Raw genomic sequence first — 21,184 nt, forward strand, 5'->3', positions numbered from 1 at the left:
AAGCAGGCAGGTCTGTTGGTGAACCCCAGGAGAATACAATCATCTTTCCAAACGTAGCAAGCGTACTAGGTCTCCGACGCCCCATCTTGGAGCACACTTGAGGTCAGTTTCTGGAGGTGTTGATGCACGGGGGGCACTGAGGTTTTGCACAGCTCAAAGCCTTTCAAGAGGTGGACCTGGGAAGCTTATATGGAGGAGATGCTACCTGAGATGCTCACCTGCCAGCAGGCAATTTCTGCAGCACGGTCCCGCAGGCCATCTCCCTTCGTGTGACATCTGTGGGTCACGGGAGAGGAGGCGGTTGACGTGAGTCACAGCCGCGGCCTAGAGCATGGCACCAGCCGTGATGAACTGCTCCAGTAGCCAGGGCCTGGAGTGGAGATGGGGGAGAGCCAGCTTGTCCTCCCTGGCAATTTGCCTGCTGAAACGAAAGAAGGAGGCAGTGTTCTTGGTGTGGCTAAAGCTGTGAGATGTCCAATTCAACACTGTTAATGGCCACGGTCTTTTCCACATGGAGAAGATCAGCCTGTGGGGCCTGAGGTTGATGACACAGAAACTCATAGGGGAGCAGACGTAGAAAAGAAAGAGTCCGCAGGGCTGGAGACGCTGATTGCAGGCACCCTCACCCTTCCTGAGCTCTGTGTTTACTTCTGAATGATGGGGAGTTTCTCCCACAAACGCCTCTTAATTTGAATTGGGCTTCTGACCTTTGCTGCATCCTAATACTATAGAGTGACTTAGATGAAGCATAACCAGTAGGAGACAAAGCTAGGGAATAGGGTCACAGAAGTAAAAGGATATGGGTTTCTGGAGCACCTGGGTGGCTCAGTCGGTTAAGCGTCTATGGCTCAGGTCATGATCTCACAGTTTGTGGGTTTGAGCCCCGCATCTGGCTCTATGCTGACAGCTCAGAGCCTGGAGCCTGCTTCGGGTTCTGTGTCTCCCTCTCTCTCTGCTCCTTCCCTGCTCGTGCTCTGTCATGCTCTCAAAAATAAATAAACATTAAAAAAAATTAAAAAAAATTTTAATGTTCATTTATTTATTTAGAGAGCAAGCAGAGGAGGGGCAGAGAGCGAGGGAGAGAGAGAATCTCAAGCACTGACGGTGCAGAGCCCTATTTGGGGATCAATCTCAGGAACCATGAGATCATGACCTGAGCGGAAATCAAGACTCAGACGCTTAACCGACTGTGTCTCTCTGTTGTATGTAATTTTTATGAATATTCACAAGTTGTCAAAAAGGCCACACCACTTTACATCCTTCTAGCAATGTGGAGAACACATTTCCTACCACTCTTGCCAACAGGGTATTTTAATATTTTTTACTTTTGCGAATCTATTAATTGAAAAGCGACTTCTTACCGTAGTTTTAATTTGCATTTCTTTTTTGAGCAAGGTTGAGTTTCTCTTCATATATTTAAGCTTAAATTATTTTATTTCTATGAATTGTGTTCGTATTTGTTGCCCATTTATCTGTTGGCTTGTTGATTTTTTGTTGTTGTTGAATTACTTTTTTTTGAGAGAGAGGGTGCAAGTGAGCAAGGGGCAGAGAGAGAGAGATGGAGAGAGAGAGAATCCCATGAGGGGTAGAGAGGGAGAGAGACAAGTGGGGCTCGAACTCACGAACCATGAGATCATGACCGAGCTGAAGTCCAGTTCTTAACTGACTGAGCCACCCAGGTGCCCCATTGTTGAGTTTCTTATCGACTTCTGTCCGTTATTCAAATGTTAAGGAAATTATGCTTTTGTCTATGATGTGAGTTGCAAATATTCATATGTCTTTTGACTGCTTTCTATACAGAATTTTTTTTAATATTGTTCAATTTATCAACGCTTTATTTTAAGGCTTCTGGGTGTTAACTTATTTTTTGGCAATCCAATTCTGAGATTATAAAAGTAAATTCTCTCACATTTTCTTCCAGTACTTTTATGGTTTCATTTTTTTGACATTATAAAATATGTGATCTGTCTGGAATTTGTTTTGATCTACAGTGAGAGACAGAGATCTAACCCAATTCTCCCCCTACATGTCTACCCAGGAGTCTCAACATCACTTACTGAGTAATCTATTTTCCTTCTCACTGACTTGAAATGCCTTCTTTGTATTTGTGTCTGTTTCAGAACTTTCTATGACAGATGAGCTTTAACCCCATTCCCAACCCATTGTCCAACCAAGAAAGCTTCATTGTTACTGTTTTATTTTTAAAAATGGGAGAGCCTTGAGAATGTTTGTCTGTGGAGGGGAAGAGCAGGTGGCAAAGGAAAGTACAGAGGAGGCACCAACGGGGCCATGAAGGGCAAAGAGGTTAGGACCATTATGACAGATCCAAACAGCTCATTGGTATGCCCACCTCCGACAGGGGAGTGTGTGCTCTGGATTCTCAAAGGGTTTTTGCATAGTGTGAGGTCTCCTCCCTTTTAGCTTCGCGTAGCCCCCCCTCCCAGTTTGTCAGCCTCTTCTTGGCCACCCCGTCGGGAATCTGTGTCTGTTGACCAAGTGTTCTCTCATGGACCTTCCTTGCACTTCTCGGAGGCTCAGAGCGCAGCCTGGACCAATGTTACTGCCCATCTCGCTTTCTGCTCCTCTCTGTTTAGGTACCTCTCACTTGCCCCTCGGTGTTCGTTCCAAACCTCCCAGGCTCTGGCCCCTTCCTCCCAGCCAACGGCCTGTCTCATCTGGGTAGACGGCAGGTGCTCACCCGGAGTCCACGGTAGGGATTCAAGAGGCTGGTTCACAGAAGCTCTGTGTCAAAATCTGTGAGAAGTGAAATATCCACAGTGTTCATCAGATTCCCAACACCCCGAAAGGTCAGAAAACTTCTCCCTCAGCAAATCGAGTATGCTAGGTATAATCTCCTTGAGCTTTTTAACTTTTACCTAAAAACTTAGATATATATATATATATCCATAACCACCCTCATTTCCTTTTCTCTGCTTTGGAGGACATGGGATTCCTCTTCCTGTTTCTTCAAAGCCAGTCTCATACATCACCCTTTCACTCCAGCCTTTCTGCCGGATTATTTTCTCTGAGTTACTTACTCTTCCTTCCCCTCCCCTCCACGCCTCCTGCCTTTCACACTGGCCTCTCTCGCTCCTAGGCCCACACAGGACAGCAGCAACACCACACTCCAGCACCCTGGTGCCCCCTCCCTTGCTCTCAGCAGGTCGGGGGCCTCTCCTCTGTGGTCTCGCAGTATCCCGTGCATTTCTGTCCTGTGCCCCCCGCCCTGCACTATTACAGCTGTGCTGTCTCTCCTGTGAGACTGTGAAATTGAGGACCACATCTTACTTTATATCTCTAGACCAATGTCTCACACACCATGGGAAGCTCGATCAATATTTGTAGTCAGGAGTTAATCGATTCAGTTCTTCTCTAGACCCTCTCCTCTCCTGTCTTTTCTTGAGGCCTAGAAATTAGAACAAGAAACCGTTTTCTGGGTAGGCACACGGCGGGTTTGTCCAAATGTAGCACCTCTTTTTTTTTTTTTTTCTTGTACCTCTTTTCTCTCTTACGTCATGCAGTACTCCACGAGCTTTTAAAAAAAAAAAAAATGTGTTCTTTTGGCTACAGCTACACGGTGCGTCGGTCTAAACGACTCCTGAACCCTCTTCTGCTTTATAACGGGGAATTCAAAGCTCATACTCTAATAAAGTATAATTTGTATTATTAACACCTAAATTGATGTGATTACTGCCCCCATCGAAGTGCAACTGCTCGGGAGGCAGTACAAATACAGCTCATTGAGAAATCGTTACCTACGTAAGAAAAAGAAAACCCAGGCCAGAAGTCCGAAATCAAGGTGTCAGCAGGGCCACGCTTCCTCTGAAGTCTCCAGGGGAGAATTGTTCCTCGCCCCTTACAACTTCTGGTGGCTTGTAAAGTTCCTTTGGCTTGTGGAGAGTATCACTTCCGCTAAGAAGGGTACCTGTCGTTGGATGGAACCCACCCTAAATCCAGGATGATCTCATCTTGAGATCCCGAGTTTAATTACATCTGCAAAGACCCTTATTCCAAACCAGTCACATTCTGATGCTCCGGGTAGATGTGACTTTTGGGGGCCGCTATGCAGCCACTACCCCTGGCACTTCTCCAGACCCAGACCTCCAGTGCTCAGGAGAGGAATGTGAGACTCCCCCATCTCCCTTCTTGACTCCACCTCGTTTTATGACTTGGGGGTTTGTGGCCCCAACTTTGGTTAACCCCTCTCACCAGCTGCCCCAGACACTGAACACCTTCTATCCAAGATACATGATTAATTAGCAATGTCAGGCAAGCTTCCTTGTTATTGATTGGGTTGAAGCTGGCAATTCCTCACATTTTTTCATTTCTTTTTCTCGTCTGGTTTGTAAATAGAAAAGGCTAAATGCATCATTTTGAATTGTATTGTGTATTGAATTGTATTATCCAGAGGATTCGATGGAAGCCACTAAGTAGGAGACACGCAGAGCTGTCTTACCGGGCGGAACCTTACCTGTCTCAGGCATCTCTAAAGCACTTCAGTGCATGGATGTGCCCTCCCCACGCTTCCCCCAACACAGACTCATAACCCTGAGACCTGGACTAGACGATAACTGATGAAAAGGAGATTCACAATGGCCAGACACTAATACTGATAACCGGGGGAGAACTGACAGGTAGGTGGTGATATCCCATTTTGGCAGACCACTGGTTTTCTCATTAGAAAATTGGTGGGGATGAAAACAGATGAGAGCTAAAGCAAGCATCAGATGTTTCTGCCTTTGTAGCGTGTGCTACCTTGTTTCCAGCTACAGCACCTTCCTTCTCTTTTAGGGAACTGCCCTCCCAACTTTGAAGTCTGTGTGGTTGGGGAGGGTTTAGCTCCACAAGAGGGGATGCGAACCAGCCTGGGTCATCGGGTATTGTGTCTCCTGACCATATGATCGATTCATGGAGGAACAAATGACCATAGCTTGTCCTTACAGCCAGTTGGCATCAGTCCTTGGGCTTTCGCTGGATTTAATAAGTTTTCTTCTCATTGGGTTGCTAAGATGGTAGGATGTCATGTTAGAGGTGCCGCTATCCACATCTGTCATCGACTAGGAAGCCCACCTAATGATGAAGTCCACACAAAGGAAAGCTGGCTGAGGGACAGGGACAGAATCCTGATGGCATAGTTTAGGCATTCAGATCCAGTTGTCTCTAAAGCCAGGGCTACCCTCTGGACTTTGTATTACACGAAGGGATAAATTATCCTTTTTTGCTTAAGCCAGTTTGAATTAGGCTTCTCTCACTTGTTGCCAAGAGTCCTGGTAAATATAGGACTATTCTGAGATCGTAAGAAGTAAGCAGATCTGTCTCCAAAAAGTTGTCTGAGTGGGCTTATTATCCAGGGGTCTACAGTCATAACCATCATTTATTGCTGGATTTTGTGCTGTTTCTATGCATCATCTTCTGTAATCCTCGTAACACTCTGTGAGGCATTATTGGTTTCATCTTAAGACCAATTACTGCTGAGACAGCTTAAGGAACTTTCTCAAGTCTATACAGCCAGTGGCAGGGCCAGGATTGGATTCCAGGCTGCTGTTTCCAATGTTTATGCTCTTAATTAGCATAACTTGTTAGTGAGGGCATTTGTGCCCAGTGATAAAAGGAGCACATTTGTTTTTGTCTCAGCACATGGACGGTACGAAGAGAAAACTTTACAACTAAATACCTTATCTTATGGCCTGTTTGTCCAACCTGACCTCATCCTAAAGAAACCAAATGGAAGGGCTGGACAGGAAAAAAGGTGCTTATCAGAGAGACTTGGAAATGAGTTTTGAAGTTCTTTTTAATATTTTAGCATAAGTTCTTGAAAATTTTGTCTTAAAAAAAATTTTTTTTTAATGTTTATTTACTTTTGAGAGGAAGACATAGAATGCGAGGAGAGGGGCAGAGAGAGAGAGAGAGGGAGACACGGAATCTGAAGCAGGCTTCAGACTCTGAACTGTCAGCACAGAGCCTCAAACTCGTGAGCGGTGAGATCATGACCCGGGCTGAAGTTGGATGCCCAACCAACTGAGCTACCCAGGCTCCCCACCATGCCTTTTAAGTTTATTTATTCATCTTTTGAGAGAGAGAAGGAAAGAGAGAGAGCCAGGGCGAGCATGAGCAGGGGAGGGGTAGAGAGGGAGGGAGAGAAATCCCAAGCAGGCTCCTCGCTGTCAGCGCAGAGCCCAACGTGGGGCTTGAACTTGAACTCTCCAATGACCGTGAGATCATGCCCTGAGCCAAAAACCAAGAGTCTGAGGCTTAACCGACTAAGCCACCCACACGGCCCCCCGACCTCAGGTGATTTTGATGGTGGCTCAAGGATTACAAATTAAGAAATAGATGGATTTACTGTATTCTTGTCCCTAAATGAAAATGTTCTTCCATGTCCTGGAACTCTAAAGATTAATTACTCAATTGGTATCTGTTGCATTCCTCTGGTGCTATTGAGCTCTTTAAAAGAATGTACACAATCCTTAATAATTAGGCCTAGGAGAAGGAAATGAATAATAATTTATAACACATTTTGACAAAAGAGAAAAACCCAGATCTGCTTAAAATAATTACAGTTTCGGTGACAGGTGTGGGCACAAGTTCAATGCACTGATTTTCTGCTGATGACCATTAGTAATGGAGTACATACAGTCTTCAGAACAAGGGCCTAAAGGGTGAACTCATGCATGTTTGGGAAATTCTAGAAGGCCAGGTGGGCAGATTTTTGGTATTAGAATCCATCTAGGTAACTCCTCTCTGGTGTTTATGACTTGGCTAAAGTATATTCTCCTCTGGGAGGCTTCCTTCGATCTACTAAAACTGGGTTAGATGCCCTTATGTGGGATTCCTAGCACCGGTAGCAAGGACCAACCCTAAGCCCCCATAGTTCTTACATACCACCCACACTGGTGCGGTTCTTCAAACACCTCAGAATTAACACTTCAAGGCCTTTGCCTGTGCGGTCAGTCACTTTTCACACTGTTAGCACCTTTTCCTTTCTTTCTTTTTTTTAAAGTTTACTTATCTTGAGAGAGTGTGAGTGGGGGAGGGGCAGAGAGAGAGAGGAGAAGAGAGAGAATCCTAAGCAGGTGCCATGCTCTCAGTGCGGAGCCTGACTCGGGGCTCGATCTCATGAACTGTGAGATCAGGACTTGAGTCGGTCACTGAACCAACTGAGCCACCCGGGTGCCCCAAACCTTTTTCATTTTTTGGGTTTCAGCTTAAATGATATCTCAGAGAGACTTTCCTTATTGCTTTCCCTAAAGAGGCATATGTAATACAAAATTAGGACTTGAAAAAGGGGGGGATAATGTCCCACTCCAAATTATAAAAGAATACATGCTTTTGCAAAGCATTTGGAAAGGAGAGAAAGAAAAAACAATCTGCTAATAAAACACTCCTGAAAACACCACCAACTGTTATAGAACCTTACAACATGCAGAACAATGGAATCTTAGTTATAACCCAGGATGACCCCTCTTGTGCCACGGTGCTCTTAAAAGCATTTCCAATTTGTCTTAAATTTCTAAGGAATATTACTATTTGTCGTTATGTTGGGATAAGGAAAACCTGGTAAGTGAGCCATCTTCCTAAAATGTTCTGGTTGGCCAGAGTAGATTTTTGTGAAATACTCTCTTTACTAATATTGCCTGCTCCAGATGAATTAATAATATTTAAGCAAAACAAAAATTGGGGCACCTGGGTGGCTCCGTCAGTTGAGCAACCAACTTCAGCTCAGGTCATGATCTTGTGTTCATGAGTTCGAGCCCCACATCGGGGCTCCCTGCTGTCAATGTGGAGCCTGCTTCGGATCCTTTGTCTTCCTCTCTCTGCCTTCCCCTGCGCGTGCTCTCTCTCAAAAATAAAAAAAACATTAAAACAAAACAAAACAAAAAGACCACAACTCCTGAGATATAGATGAAACTTTATTTGTACATAAAAAATTATACATCAGGAATTCTTTTCTAAAAAGTCTTTTATTGTAAAGCTCAAAATGAAAAGATTCAAAGAGGCAGTGGATAGCTCTTTGATTTTGTACATAATACAGTCACAGTTAAACAATTTTTTAAGCCACAAAACATACACCTGTCCTATAATAGGAAATACATGACCTCTAACTGCATACTTAAATCTCATGATGCCATTCAAGGCCAAAGTAGAATTACTATCACGATAGAGGAGATTTGGCATTGATGTTAGCACAGGCACTATCTCTGACCACTTCTCTCTATGTTAATTCTTCTTCTCAGATACATTAACAGTGAATTGTTTTCTAACAATACTTAGTACCATGGAAGAAGTGAAAGAGACATGACAAGGACTCTTGTAAATAGTTAGAAAACTATCTCCCAAGATCACACATTTCTGAGTAATAATATTAACATTATCCACCCTATGTAAGAAATATAAAGCGTCATAATGTTTGGGGACCAAATAATTTATAGAATAAGTATTAATCTATTCTGGGGCATGTAAGCCTCAGTACCAGGTAAATCTCAATCTCACTTCTAAAACAAGTCGTTAATTCATAGAACCATTAAAATTTCAAGAGATAAATTAAATGTCAAATGGTTGCTACATCCAAACACGATTAAAAACTCTTAGTAAGACCATGGCTTTTTTTTTTTTTTGTGGTTACTAGTGGAAGCAACTAAATCTATCTGAGATGACAATTTATACAGGCAGACAAAAATCATATAATTTCAGATACACTGAACTTAGATATCACCTTCAACAATAAAGAAAGTTGGAGTATCTGCTTCACCTTTTGAACTTAGTATTGCTTTTTTCTTCTCCATCTTTTTTAAAGTTCATTTATTTATTTTCAGAGAGCTTGTGAGAGAAGAGAGAGGAGAGAGCGAGAGAGAGCGAGCGTGTGTACATGTGTGTGAAAGCAGGGGACAGGCAGAGAGGGAGAGAGAGGATCCCAAACAGGCTCTGTGCTGTTAGCGCAGAGCCCAACTCAGGGCTCAATCTCATGAACCCGTGAGATCATGACCTGAGCCAAAGTCAAGAGTCAGACGTTTAACCAACTGAGCCACCCAAGCGCCCCTCTTCATTTTTAAGTTTCAAAAGACGTCATGGTTCTATAAAACTTGACCAAGAAATGTAGGTAATTAAAGAGTTCTTACTAGAAGATGTCAACAATGCCAATTTCCCTCCAGATGGATGGAGACTTGATTTAATTAGGCTTTTTACCATTTTGAAAGGGGGAGGGGCTGACATGAGCACCTTTGTATCCTGTGTAAATAGCAACTCTGTTCTTTTATTATCAGTGTTGTTATATTGGGCTTAATCTCTCACAGGGACAAAAAACCCTCTGGTCTGGCCTTATATTTTATTAAAATTGTCCTCAGGTGGCATGAAAGAGCATTACATCTAAAGGGGCAGTAAGCTGGCAACTTATGGAAGGCATTATGCAGAAAGAAAAGGTTTTTCTTACTTTTGCTAAGGACAAAGACACTTCAAGGGTGAGAGAAAAAAATAGTAAATATGCGATACAGAAACATCCTATCCCTTTAAGATGAATAAAGCAAGGAAAAATAAGTAACCAATGGTGACATTTTTACTTTAAAAAATACCAAGTTTCCCTAAGACATAATGTTAGAAATTTATTTAAGGATGAGGAACTGGAAAACATTTCTTCATTTCACCAAGGAAAAAAATATAACCAAATTAAATGAGAGCAATGGATGCTTTTACACAAAGTTTTGTGTTCAGAAGGCATTACCCACTAAAAATGACATCTTTAGTTCAATTTTGCTTAGACAAGAAGCTTTTTCAATTTCCTTAGGAGAATAATTCATCTTTTTTTTTTTTTTTTAAGTTTATTTATCTTTGAGAGCGAGAGCACGCGTGTGTGACCAGGGAAGGAGCAGAGAGAGAGGGAGAGAGAGAATCCCAAGCAGGCTTTGCACCGTCAGCACAGAGCCCAAATGTGGGGCTCAATCTCATGAACTGCGAGATCATGACCTGAGCCAAAGCCCAACGCTTAACTGACTGAGCCACGCAGGCACCCTTAATTAATCTATTTAATAGCAACACTCCTCGAGTAGGCTATAATATCTTACACTGGTATTGTAAGAGAGTAAAGAAGACTGATTTGTGCCATAATCTGAACAGTTCACTCAATTTTCATAACGCCTAAAAAAACCCTAGGAATCAGAATTTTTTCCATTAAAACCCCACACTTCCCACCTAGTCTCTGGTTTGTGTTCTTTTTCCCCACAGAAAACAAAACTCCTCATACTTCATCAAAACTAGGACACAGAACTAGTGAACAATCAGAATTACTCTGTAAGAAAACATAATTTAGAGGACTTGGATTTAGGCTTTAACTATTTAGAATGCTCTATTTGACATTTTAAGAAACAGTACCTAAAGCATTACAAACTAATATACTCTCATTAGAGTGGTTATGATTAGAGTTTCCATTTATATTTTTGTATTCAGGGCTAATTTTGATTTTTTTAAAAAAATATTCATGATTGATATAAAAGATCAGTCCCCAATAAATTAGCTAAAATCTGTTAAATACAAATGGGTTAAGTTAGATCATCTCAAAGCAAAGTTCAAAGACTTAGAAAGCTTTGATTGAAACCATAGAGACCAAGTCCTAGGCTTCACACTGTTAATGGTTAATGGCATATTTTGTCCCTCAGATTTCCTCCCCTAGAAATACTTATTAAAGTTGGAAAAATCGAAATAGTTTTTCCTTAGCACATGAGACAATGCAGAGGTCCCTCTTTCTGACTTAAAAACCAACCAACCAACCAACCAACCAACCAACCAATGAAAAAACAAAAACCCAAACAACAGACAAAAAGCCCCGTTTGCCCAAACAAGCAAAATGTTAACAGGACAAAACCTCCAAACCCTCTATTTGTAAATGTGCATTCACTGGCTGAAGTTTAGAGGGAAAACCCAAATAACTTCCAATTCATGGACTTACTGCAAGGACCCGACACACTTACTCCAGGGCAGGTTAATAGTATCTCACGAGGAAGTCTAAGCTCTTGTGGAGATTTAGCAGATAGTCCTGACCAGACCTTAGAGGGTACTTAAGAGACGTCACACAAATTAGGAGATGGGGGGAAATCCTCAAAATAATTACTTGAAGAAAAGCCCACACTTCATCAGAAGCCAAAAGCACATGAAATTCTATTCCACGTAAGAAATACTGACTTTAGGTTTCCACGTGACTTTAAAGGACAAGGTAAAGGACAGCACAAGGTAAGTTTGTATGGTTTTTAAGACTAAAATAATCTCCAATCTTAAACTCAAAACAAAGGAATGAAGGTGGACAGACAGATAATAGAGTATTCTTCAACTTTTCTTCATTGCACAGGGAAATCCCCCTGCAGTAAGAATAAGAAAGTTCAGTAAGTTGGAAAATATTTCTAACTTTAACTATATTTTCCTTTATTATTTTTAAGATTTTATTATTATTTTTTAAAGTTTATTTATTTTGAGAGAGAGAGAGAGAGAGCAGGGGAGGGGCAGACAGAGGGAAAGAGAGAACCCCAAGCAGGCTCTGCGTGACCAGTGCAGAGCCCAACACGGGGCTTAAACCCACAAACTTTGAGATCATGACCTGAGCCCAAATCAAGAGTAAGAGGCTTAACTGCCTGAGCCACCCAGGCACACCAAGATTTTATTTTTAGGTAACCTCTACACCCAGTGTAGAGCTCAAACTCACAACCCTGAGATCAAGAGTCACATACTCCACTGACTGAGCCAGCCGGGCACTCCTGTATTTTCCTTTAAAGCCACAATTCAATATTGATGTAGGTTTCATACATCAATTAAAAATGATAAAGGTTTTAAGAAGCAACCTCAGCTTTTACATAATTCCTTAATCACCATTATGAGCCCTTGTCAGATTGGGCTATGGATGAAGGATGTAATCATTTTGAACCTTAACTCATAGAGAAGCTTTCAAAGCACTAAACACGTTCTATGATCGTATTTAACACAGAGACTGCAAACACATTTCCTTTGTCCATTCTTTAAAAAAGCACGCATATTGGGGTGCCTGGGTGGCTAAGCAGGTTAAGCATCTGACTCTTGATTTTGGCTCAGGTAGTGATCTCGTGGTTTATGGGTTCAAGCCCTGTGTCACCGCAGAGCCTGCTTGGGATCCTCTCTCTGTCTCTTAAAATAAATAAACTTAAAAAAAAAACAAAAAAAGCATGCACATTTACCCCAGCCTCAAACCACTCTTTCCTTTGCCATTTCTTCTAAACTAAACTTAAATTTTAGTGTCTTTAATGGTAATGCCTGGTTAGGTTATTATGAGGACAAGGCTACTTTTCCAGTAAACTACATTTTTTATCACACAAGGCTGAATATTAAAAAAAAAAAAAAAAATCACCGTTTACTTATAGAAAAAGATTTTAAGGTTTATAATCTACTTTATTATAAAAGGGAATAGATTTTTACATGCAATCATTCGCAGATAACAGATTATATAGAAAAGTTCAAGTTCATCAGTTTGAAACTATACCTCACTGAAGTATACTTACTTATAAAAACATACTGCCTTTGCCGTGTGAAAATCTGGTGTTTAGTTCTCTAGATTTCTTTATCAGGGCTTTTTTCTGAGCTTCATCAAACTGATTAACTTTGAGATCCTTATCACGATCAAATGGTATTCGTTCTTGGGGCTTATTTTTCTCTTCAGCAGCCTTAGTCTTTAATTTCTTATGATGAATGTCCATAAGAGATTCTGATCTTTTTGATTCCTGGGGAGAGCAGGAGAGTAGAAGTGAAAATCTTTGTTGGTATAGACTACGGACAGAATACGATCACGAACAAAATGATTAAGCAGTGATGACGAACACTAGAGAGGGCTTTTCACAAACCCTAACAATTTTTGCCAAAACCAATACAGCATCTATGAAACAAATACGTAACAGGGGCAAATTCAATCAGCCAAAATGAAGGTTATCTACTAACTACTGCCACACACACTCACAAGCAAGACAGAGGGGGAACACATGTTTAAATAACCATAATGAGAAGCATCCTGCGATGTGCCACAAAGTCCAAACCAAGAACACGGCTGAGAGAGGAGGAGCAAGTCCATCGTTGCCTAGGAGCCTGGTTAGAGTTTCACGGATGCGTGGGTCTGTGAAACCTGAACGAGCGGACGGGAATAGGAAGGGCCCTGCCAGGCTGAAGCGAGAACAAGGGCAAACCAGAAAAGTAATGGCACCGAAGCGATCAAATTCAAGGCCTGTTCGGGATATACAGTGGCATATTCCATACGCTAAGAGAGTTCTGTTCCTTCCAGTTTTGTTCTTTCTCCGACATCCCTTATTTTCTTTCTTCTTAGCTGGGACAGGTGCTCACATTTTCAAATATATCTAGTAGGATGAGGTCTGGGCAAAGGCAACTGGCTTCATCAATTAGAGATTCATTGTAGACTTCTCAGTATTGACTGAAGTACAAGACAGAAGGGCCCTAGACTGAAGAAGCAGGGAGTGGAAAGCAGCAGCAGAGGTAGGCAGTGTAGACCGGCAGCTTGCAAACTGGGGCACAGGGCATATGCGGGCCCGGGGGCTACAGAGAGTGGATTACACATGGTGGGAAGGTATGGCTAATTTTAAGATTATCCACCCACAACTCTCAACTTCTTCATGTAACCTCACTTCAAATTGATTTGGTTGATGATGCATCTTTTTATCTCTCTAAAAAAAATTTTTTTTTAAAATTTTTTTTTTTCAACGTTTATTTATTTTTGGGACAGAGAGAGACAGAGCATGAACAGGGGAGGGGCAGAGAGAGAGGGAGACACAGAATCGGAAACAGGCTCCAGGCTCTGAGCCATCAGCCCAGAGCCTGACGCGGGGCTCGAACTCACGGACCGCGAGATCGTGACCTGGCTGAAGTCGGACGCTTAACCGACTGCGCCACCCAGGCGCCCCATCTAAAAAAATTTTTTTTAACGTTTATTCATTTTTGAGAGAGAGAGACAGAGCACAAGTGGGGGAGCAGCAGAGAGAGAGGGAGACACAGAATCCGAAGCAGTCTCCTGGTTCTGGGCTGTCAGCACAGAGCCTAATGCAGGGCTCGAACTCACTGATTGAGTGATCGTGACCTGAGCTGAAGTCAGATGTCCAATGGACTGAGCCCCCCAGGCACCCCTCTTTTTATCTTGATCTCTCCCCTTTTATTATAGCCCTCTGCCATTTAACAAGGGAGAGGCCTCTCAGAATCTCCCTGTAAGAATACTGCCTAGGAGAGCAAGTCTCCATGGTTTCGAACAAAAAATGTGAAATACTGGCATGAGGGAACTTCCTCTGACTGAGGAACTGTAAGCCCAGGAGGGCTCTGTGTTCTGTGTCTGAAACAAATTTCTCTTAAGTGTGTGGTGTCCCTCGGAAATTGATGTTTTGCTTTTTGTTGGAATGATCTGTGTGCAGACACTGAATAGACGGGCAATGGAAGAAAGGGCAAGTTTTGCTTAGCAACCACATCTCTTCCAGGCCCTACCTTGTTAAAAAATGTGAGAGCAAAGAAGTAAAAAGAGCTCTGTGAAAGCAACAGAAAAAGGCGTTGGTAAGAAACGTTAAAAATGGTAGCATCTTATTTCATCCAGGAGACAAACTCACGATATCTATCTACTTTAGAACTCAGAAGTGCCACTGGAATAATCAGGAACACATCTATTTGAATGGAAAAATGAAGTGAGAGTTTCTGATAGAAAGTAAGTCTTACTTGGCTGATTTGACAAATCAGAACTGACTTTGTCAATTAGGTTATATGGTAGTTATTCCCTATCAATTGAATAAGCTCAATCTGGAGCTGCAGGTTTTAGCAGAATGTACAAAAGATATTATGTTAGTTGAGTATTTATTTGAATTACCACTATTTCCATCTTCTTTTTTTAAATTTATTTTTATTTTTTTTTAACGTTTATTTATTTTTGAGACAGAGAGAGACAGAGCATGAACGGGTGAGGGTCAGAGAGAGGGAGACACAGAATCTGAAACAGGCTCCAGGCTCTGAGCTGTCAGCACAGAGCCCAACGCGGGGCTCGAACTCACGGACCGTGAGATCATGACCTGAGCCGAGTTCGGCCACTTAACCGACTGAGCCACCCAGGCGCCCCTATTTCCATCTTCTTAATCCCTCTCACTCATTTCATAAATCTTGGTCAAATCTTTTAGAAAAAAATAGATGTGCAAGTCAAATGCTTTCTAATTCTTTATTTTCAGGAAAATTGAAGGAAATTTAAAACATTCATTAGTTATTGCTAAGAAAAAATAAGCTCTCAATACATAGAGCATGGAGAAATAGGAACTTAAGTTCTGGATTCAGAAAAATCTGGGTTGCAATGGTGGTCCTGCTAGTTTCAACACTGGTAACCTTGGGCAAACAATTTGAACTTCATTTTATCAGCTGTAAAATGGTAGTAATCATTTTCAAATATTTGGGTGGGGAGGAGTTAAATGACATAATTAAAAAGGATTTAGTAGTGTCAGGTATATAAGAATCACTCATAAATGCCATGTGTCAGATTTACTGATCATTTACTATAATGTAATCTTCACATTACCTCCGCAAACTAAAAGTTATTCTCATTATATAGATCCAGAAAGAAAAATTAAGAAAATAAAGTAACTGGACCAGTGTGAAAAATACTGAAGGAGGTCCTAATGAGTTGACAGTTGAGAGATCATTAATAATTTCTGTTAATAGATCTCTATGAGGTTTCAGTAAATAACTCAGAAATTGTTTAAAGAATTGAATGGAGGGGCACCTGAGTGGCTCAGTCAGTTAAGCGTCTGACTTCAGCTCAGGTCATGATCTCACAGTTTGTGAGTTCGAGCCCCACGTCAGGCTCTGTGCTGACAGCTTGGAGCCTGGAGCCTGCTTCAGATTCTAGGTCTCCTCCTCTCTCTGCCCCTCCCCTGCTCATGCTCTGTGTCTCTCTGTCTCTCAACAATAAATAAATGTTAAAAATTAAAAAAAAAAAAAAAAAAGAATTGAATGGATCGCTATAATGAACTGCATTCCATTCTCATCCACTTCTTTATGTAAAAATGATTTCTTCTTTCCTTCCTTCCTTCCTTTCTTCCTTCCTTCAACTACAAACTGAAAACATTACATGAATACATGAAAAAATCCTACAAAAAGCCTATAAAAAGGATTTTATATAACTATACATTATACAACAGAATGGAATATTTCTAAGGGCAGATGTACAGAAAAACACTGAGGTAAAAAGGAAGACATATAAAAGAATGAGAAACAAGAAAGAAAATATAAGAAGAGCATTGAAGGATACAAAAAAAGAAAAGCTTGTATATTTTATTCTTACTCACATTGTATGAGGACACCTGCTCAGCCAATCTCTTTTCCCTTCCTGACAATGTATGTTCTTCATCCTTCTTATTGAATGACTTCCTTGCTTCTTGTGTTTCCTGAAGAATGAACACAGGTTAACACATTACTGAACCATATAGTTAAGGAAAAAAAAAAAAAAAAGAAAGAAATACTATTATTTTTACTCAGATTGACTAAATAAGAGACTAGAGTAAGTTTGTTGAATCTTTTCCACTAGGAATATGAATAGAGTTGGTAAGGGATCAGTTCATGTTCTACTCAGTGATTTTCTTGACAACAAGAAGAAAACCTATTCAGATCAATAGAAAAACCTATTTACTTAGTTGTGTGTGTCAAATTCACAAAGAAGTTTGACAAATAATGATGAATTGTAGGAGAGGAAATTAGGCTTTAAAAGAAATCTGAGAGGGGCATCTGGCTGGCTCAGTGGGTAGAACATGTGACTTTTTGAGCTCAGGGTTGTAAGTCTGAGCCCTACCTTGGATATACAGATTACTTGAAAATAAAGCCTTAAAAAAAATAGAAAAGAAATCTTACATTATCTATTTTTAAAAGTAGTAATATCATGCTTGAGGGAAAATAATAAAGAAAAAGAAAAGGTTTACAGTTTGGAAAAGAAATAATAAAAGTATCTTTATTCAGAGATGACATGACTATTTATGTAGAAAACTCCAAAGCATCCATGAAAATACTTCTGGAACTAATAAGTACACTAGATCAAAGCTGCAGGATACAAGGTCAATATACAAAATATACCAACAACAAACAACTGGAATTCAAACTTAAAAAAAAATTAACAATAGTGTATACACAAGATGAAGTACTTAGATAGATTTCCAACAAATTTTAATTAGAAAAAAAAAATTCTAGAGAATACAGTCCCAACCAGGGATGAGAAAAGCCCACATAAAAACAACCTAAAAGCACTGTTCTCAAAGCATATTTTAATATTGTTGTTATTAAAGAAAACCAAAAAGGTTTTGGTTAAGAAAAAAGGTTTCTGCTTAAGAAAACCAAAAAGGTCATCTATAATGTTTACCTTAATAATATACAAAACAGGGGCTCCTAGCGGGCTCAGTTGGTAGAACACATGACTCTTGATCTTAGGGTTTGAGTTCAAGCCCCACATTGGGTGTGGAGCCTACTTAAAACACATGTACAAAACAACACTGCATTTGCTAAAGTATGTTAAAAACATAGGCATAGCTCAGTTCTTGTTTTCTCGTAAAAATTTTCCTAGAAAACATGCTTTCGTTTATTAATATTAAGGGGAAAATGATATTATGTTAAAACGGCGATAAAAACCTGACCATTTAATATTTAAGAGTTAACAGATCTAATCAAGACTGGGAGGTAAGGTAATAATAGATGTCAGTGAATTTTATTTATTTATTTATTTATTTATTTATTTATTTATTTATTTATTTATTTATTTATTTATTTATTTATTTTAAAACAATGTTTATTTATTTTGAGAGAAAAAGTGTCCGAGTGGGGAAGGGACAGTGAGAGACGGAGAGAGAGAATTCCAAATGGACTGTGCTGTCAGAAAGGAGCCCAACATGGGGCTTAATCTCACAAACCATGAGATCATGACCTGAACTGAAATCAAGAGGCAGAGGTTTAACTGAACCACCCAGGTTAGCCACCCTTTACCTAACATTTAAAGAAGAATTAATACCTATTCTCAAACTATTCCAAAAAACAGAGAAGAAAACTTCCAAATTCATTCCATGAAGCCAACATTACCCTGATACCAAAACCAAATAAAGACACCACTAAAAAAGAGAACTATAAGCCAATATCCCTGATGAACATAAATGTAAAAATTCTCAATAAAATACTAGCAAACTGAATCCAACGATACATGAGAAAAATCATTCACTATGATCAAGTGAGATTTATTCCTGGGTTGCAAAGGTGGCTCAGTATTTGCAAATCAATCAGGGTGAGACATCACATTAATAAAAGAAAGGGTAAGAACCATATGATCATTTCAATAGATGCAGAAAATGCATCTGAGAAAGTACAACATCCATTCGTAATAAAAATCCTCAAGAAAGTAGGTTTAGAGGGAACATAACCTCAACATAATAAAGCCATCTATGAAAAACCCACAGCTAAGATCACCCTAGATGGGGAAAACAGAGATTTTCCTCTACCGTCAGGAGTAAGACAGGGTTGTCCACTCTCACCACTGTTGTTCAACACAGTACTGGAAGTCCTAGCCACAGCAATCAGACAGCAAAAAGAAGTAAAAGGTATCCAAATCAGCAAGGAAGAAGTGAAATTTTCACTCTTTGCAGATGACATGATATTCTATATAGAAAACCCAAAAGACTCCACCAAAAAACTGAACTGATAAATGGATTTAGTAAAGTCGCATAGTACAAGATCAATGTGTAGAAATCTGTTGCATTTGTATACACCAATAATGAAGCAAGAAAAAGAGGAATTAAGGAATTAATCCCATGTACAACTGCAGCCAAAAAAGTAAGATACCTAGGAATAAACCTAACCAAAGAGGTAGAAAACTTGTGCTCTGAAAACTATAGAACACTGATGAAAAAAATTCAAGATGACACAAAGAAATGCAAAGACATTCCAGGCTCCTAGATTGGAAGAATATTACTACCCAAAGTAATCTACACAGTTAATGCAATCCCTATCACAATACCAACGCATTTTTCATGGAGCTCGAACAAACATTCCTAAAATTTGTACGGAACCACAGAAGACTCCGAAGAGCCAGAGCAACCTTGAAACAAAAACAAAAACAAAAACAAAGTTGGAGGCATCACAACTCCAGACTTCAAGTTATACTACAAAGCTGTAGTAATCAAAACAGTATGGTACTGGCACAAACATAGACACCTCGATCAATGGAACAGAACAGAAATCACAGAAATGAACCCACAAATATATGGTCAATTAATCTTCGACAAAGCAGGAAAGAATATCCAATGGGAAAAGGAATGTCTCTTTAACAAATGGTGCTGAGAAAACTGGATAGCCACATGAAATAGAATTAGCCTGAACCACTGTCTTACGCCAAACACAAACATAAATCCAAAATGGATTAAAGACCTAAATGGGAGACCTGAAGCCATAAAAATCCTAGAAGAGGGGTGCCTGGGTGGCTCAGCTGGTTGAGCGTCCAATTCTTGATTTTGTCTCAGGTCAAGATCCTAAGGGTCATGGGATTGAGCCCCACGTCAGGCTCTATGCTGAGCATGGAGCCTACTTAAGATTCTCTCTCTTTGCCCCATTTCCTTGCTCTCATGCTCTCTCTAAAAATAAATAAATGAAATGAAATGAAATAAAATAAAATACTCTAGAAGAGAACACAAGCAGTAACTTCTTAGACACTGGCCTTAGCAACTTCTTCTAGATATGTTGCAAGGGAAACAAAATAAAAAATAAACTACCAGAACATCAAAATAAAAAGCTTCTGCACAGCGAAGGAAACAATCAACAAAACTAAAAGGCAACCTATGGAATGGGAGAATATATTTGAAAATGGCATATTGGATAAAGAGTTAGTATCCAAAACCTATAAAGAAATTATCAAACGCAACCCCCCAAAACTAAATAATCCAATTAAAAAATGGGCAGAAGACATACAGATGGCTGGCCAACAGATACATGAAAACATGCTCACCGTCACTCATCATCAGGGAAATACAAATCAAATCCACGTGATATTCCACACCTATCAGAATGGCTAAAATCAACAACACAAGAAACAACAAATGTTGGTGAGGATGTGGAGAAAGGGGAACTCTCTTACACCATTGGTGGCCCGTTGGTGGGAATGCAAACTGGTGCAGCCACTGTGGAAAACAGTGTGAAGGTTCCTCAGAAAGGTAAAAATAGAACTACCCTATAATCTGGCAATTGCACTAGGTATTTATCCAAAGAATACAAAAATAATAATTTGAAGGGATACATGCACCCTGATGTTTATAGGAGCCAAACTATGGAAACAGTCCAAGTGTCCATCAATTGATGGACCTAAAGAAGATGTGGTATATATATAAATGGAATATTGCCCAGCCATAAAAAAGAATGAAATCTTGCCATTTGCAACAACATGGATGGAGCTAGAGAGTATTATGCTAAGCAAAATAGGTCTGTGAAAGACAAACACCATTATGATTTCACTCATAATGCAATTTTTTTTTTAATGTTTATTTATTTATTTTTGAGACAGAGAGAGACAGAGCATGAACAGGGGAGGGGCAGAGAGAGAGGGAGACACAGAATCAGAAGCAGGCTCCAGGCTCCGAGCCATCAGCCCAGAGCCTGACACGGGGCTTGAACTCACGGACCGCGAGATCGTGACCTGAGCTGAAGTCGGATGCCTAACCGACTGAGCCACCCAGGCGCCCCACTCATAATGTAATTTAAGAAATAAATGAGCAAATGAAGAAAAAAAAAAAAGAGAGGCAAACCAAGAAACAGACTTTTAGAGAACTGATGTTACCAGAAGGGAAGTGGGTGTTGGGATGGGTTAAATAGGTGATGGGGATTAAGGAGGGCACTTGTGAGCACCAGGCATTGTATGGAAGTGTTGAATCACTATATTGTATACACTGTATGGTTAACTAACTAGAATTTAAATAAAAGCTTAAAAAAAAGATGGCATCATAAGAAACAAAAATGGAAAGATGGAGAAAGTCTGTCAAAAAGGAAATTTAGCTAAGATCTGTGACAAAAATTAGTCACAAACTTTACACAGAATGAAATACACAAGAAAATGAATGGCTCTCCGATACTGTATAGTTTATACCATAAATATGAGTCTGTGGTACTATACGCTACTTTTTAAAGTTTTTATTTATTT

At 40.2% G+C, this 21,184-nt stretch overlaps 1 protein-coding gene across 2 annotated transcripts in view; it reads right to left on the bottom strand.

Moving 5' to 3' along the window:
- Nucleotides 1-210: 210 nt before the first annotated feature.
- GPALPP1 (GPALPP motifs containing 1) overlaps nucleotides 211-21,184 on the bottom strand; it is a 35,118-nt gene continuing 14,144 nt past the window's right edge. Inside the window, exons 7-11 of one of the 2 annotated variants that reach the window (XR_007152453.1) lie at nucleotides 16,317-16,415; nucleotides 12,510-12,728; nucleotides 3,289-3,406; nucleotides 2,699-2,754; nucleotides 211-421 (exon numbers count right to left, since the gene is read on the bottom strand). Coding sequence is in view for 1 of the 2 variants with exons in the window: in XM_047860376.1 (XP_047716332.1) it covers nucleotides 12,510-12,728; nucleotides 16,317-16,415 (318 nt within the window). In the remaining variant the exon portion in view is untranslated. Of the gene's footprint in view, nucleotides 422-2,698; nucleotides 2,755-3,288; nucleotides 3,407-10,060; nucleotides 11,343-12,509; nucleotides 12,729-16,316; nucleotides 16,416-21,184 lie in introns of those variants that run through there. The other variant, XM_047860376.1, reaches the window with a different exon arrangement.

The sequence above is a fragment of the Prionailurus viverrinus genome, chromosome A1, assembly GCF_022837055.1.
Source record: "Prionailurus viverrinus isolate Anna chromosome A1, UM_Priviv_1.0, whole genome shotgun sequence".
NCBI classification, from domain to species: Eukaryota; Metazoa; Chordata; class Mammalia; order Carnivora; family Felidae; genus Prionailurus; species Prionailurus viverrinus.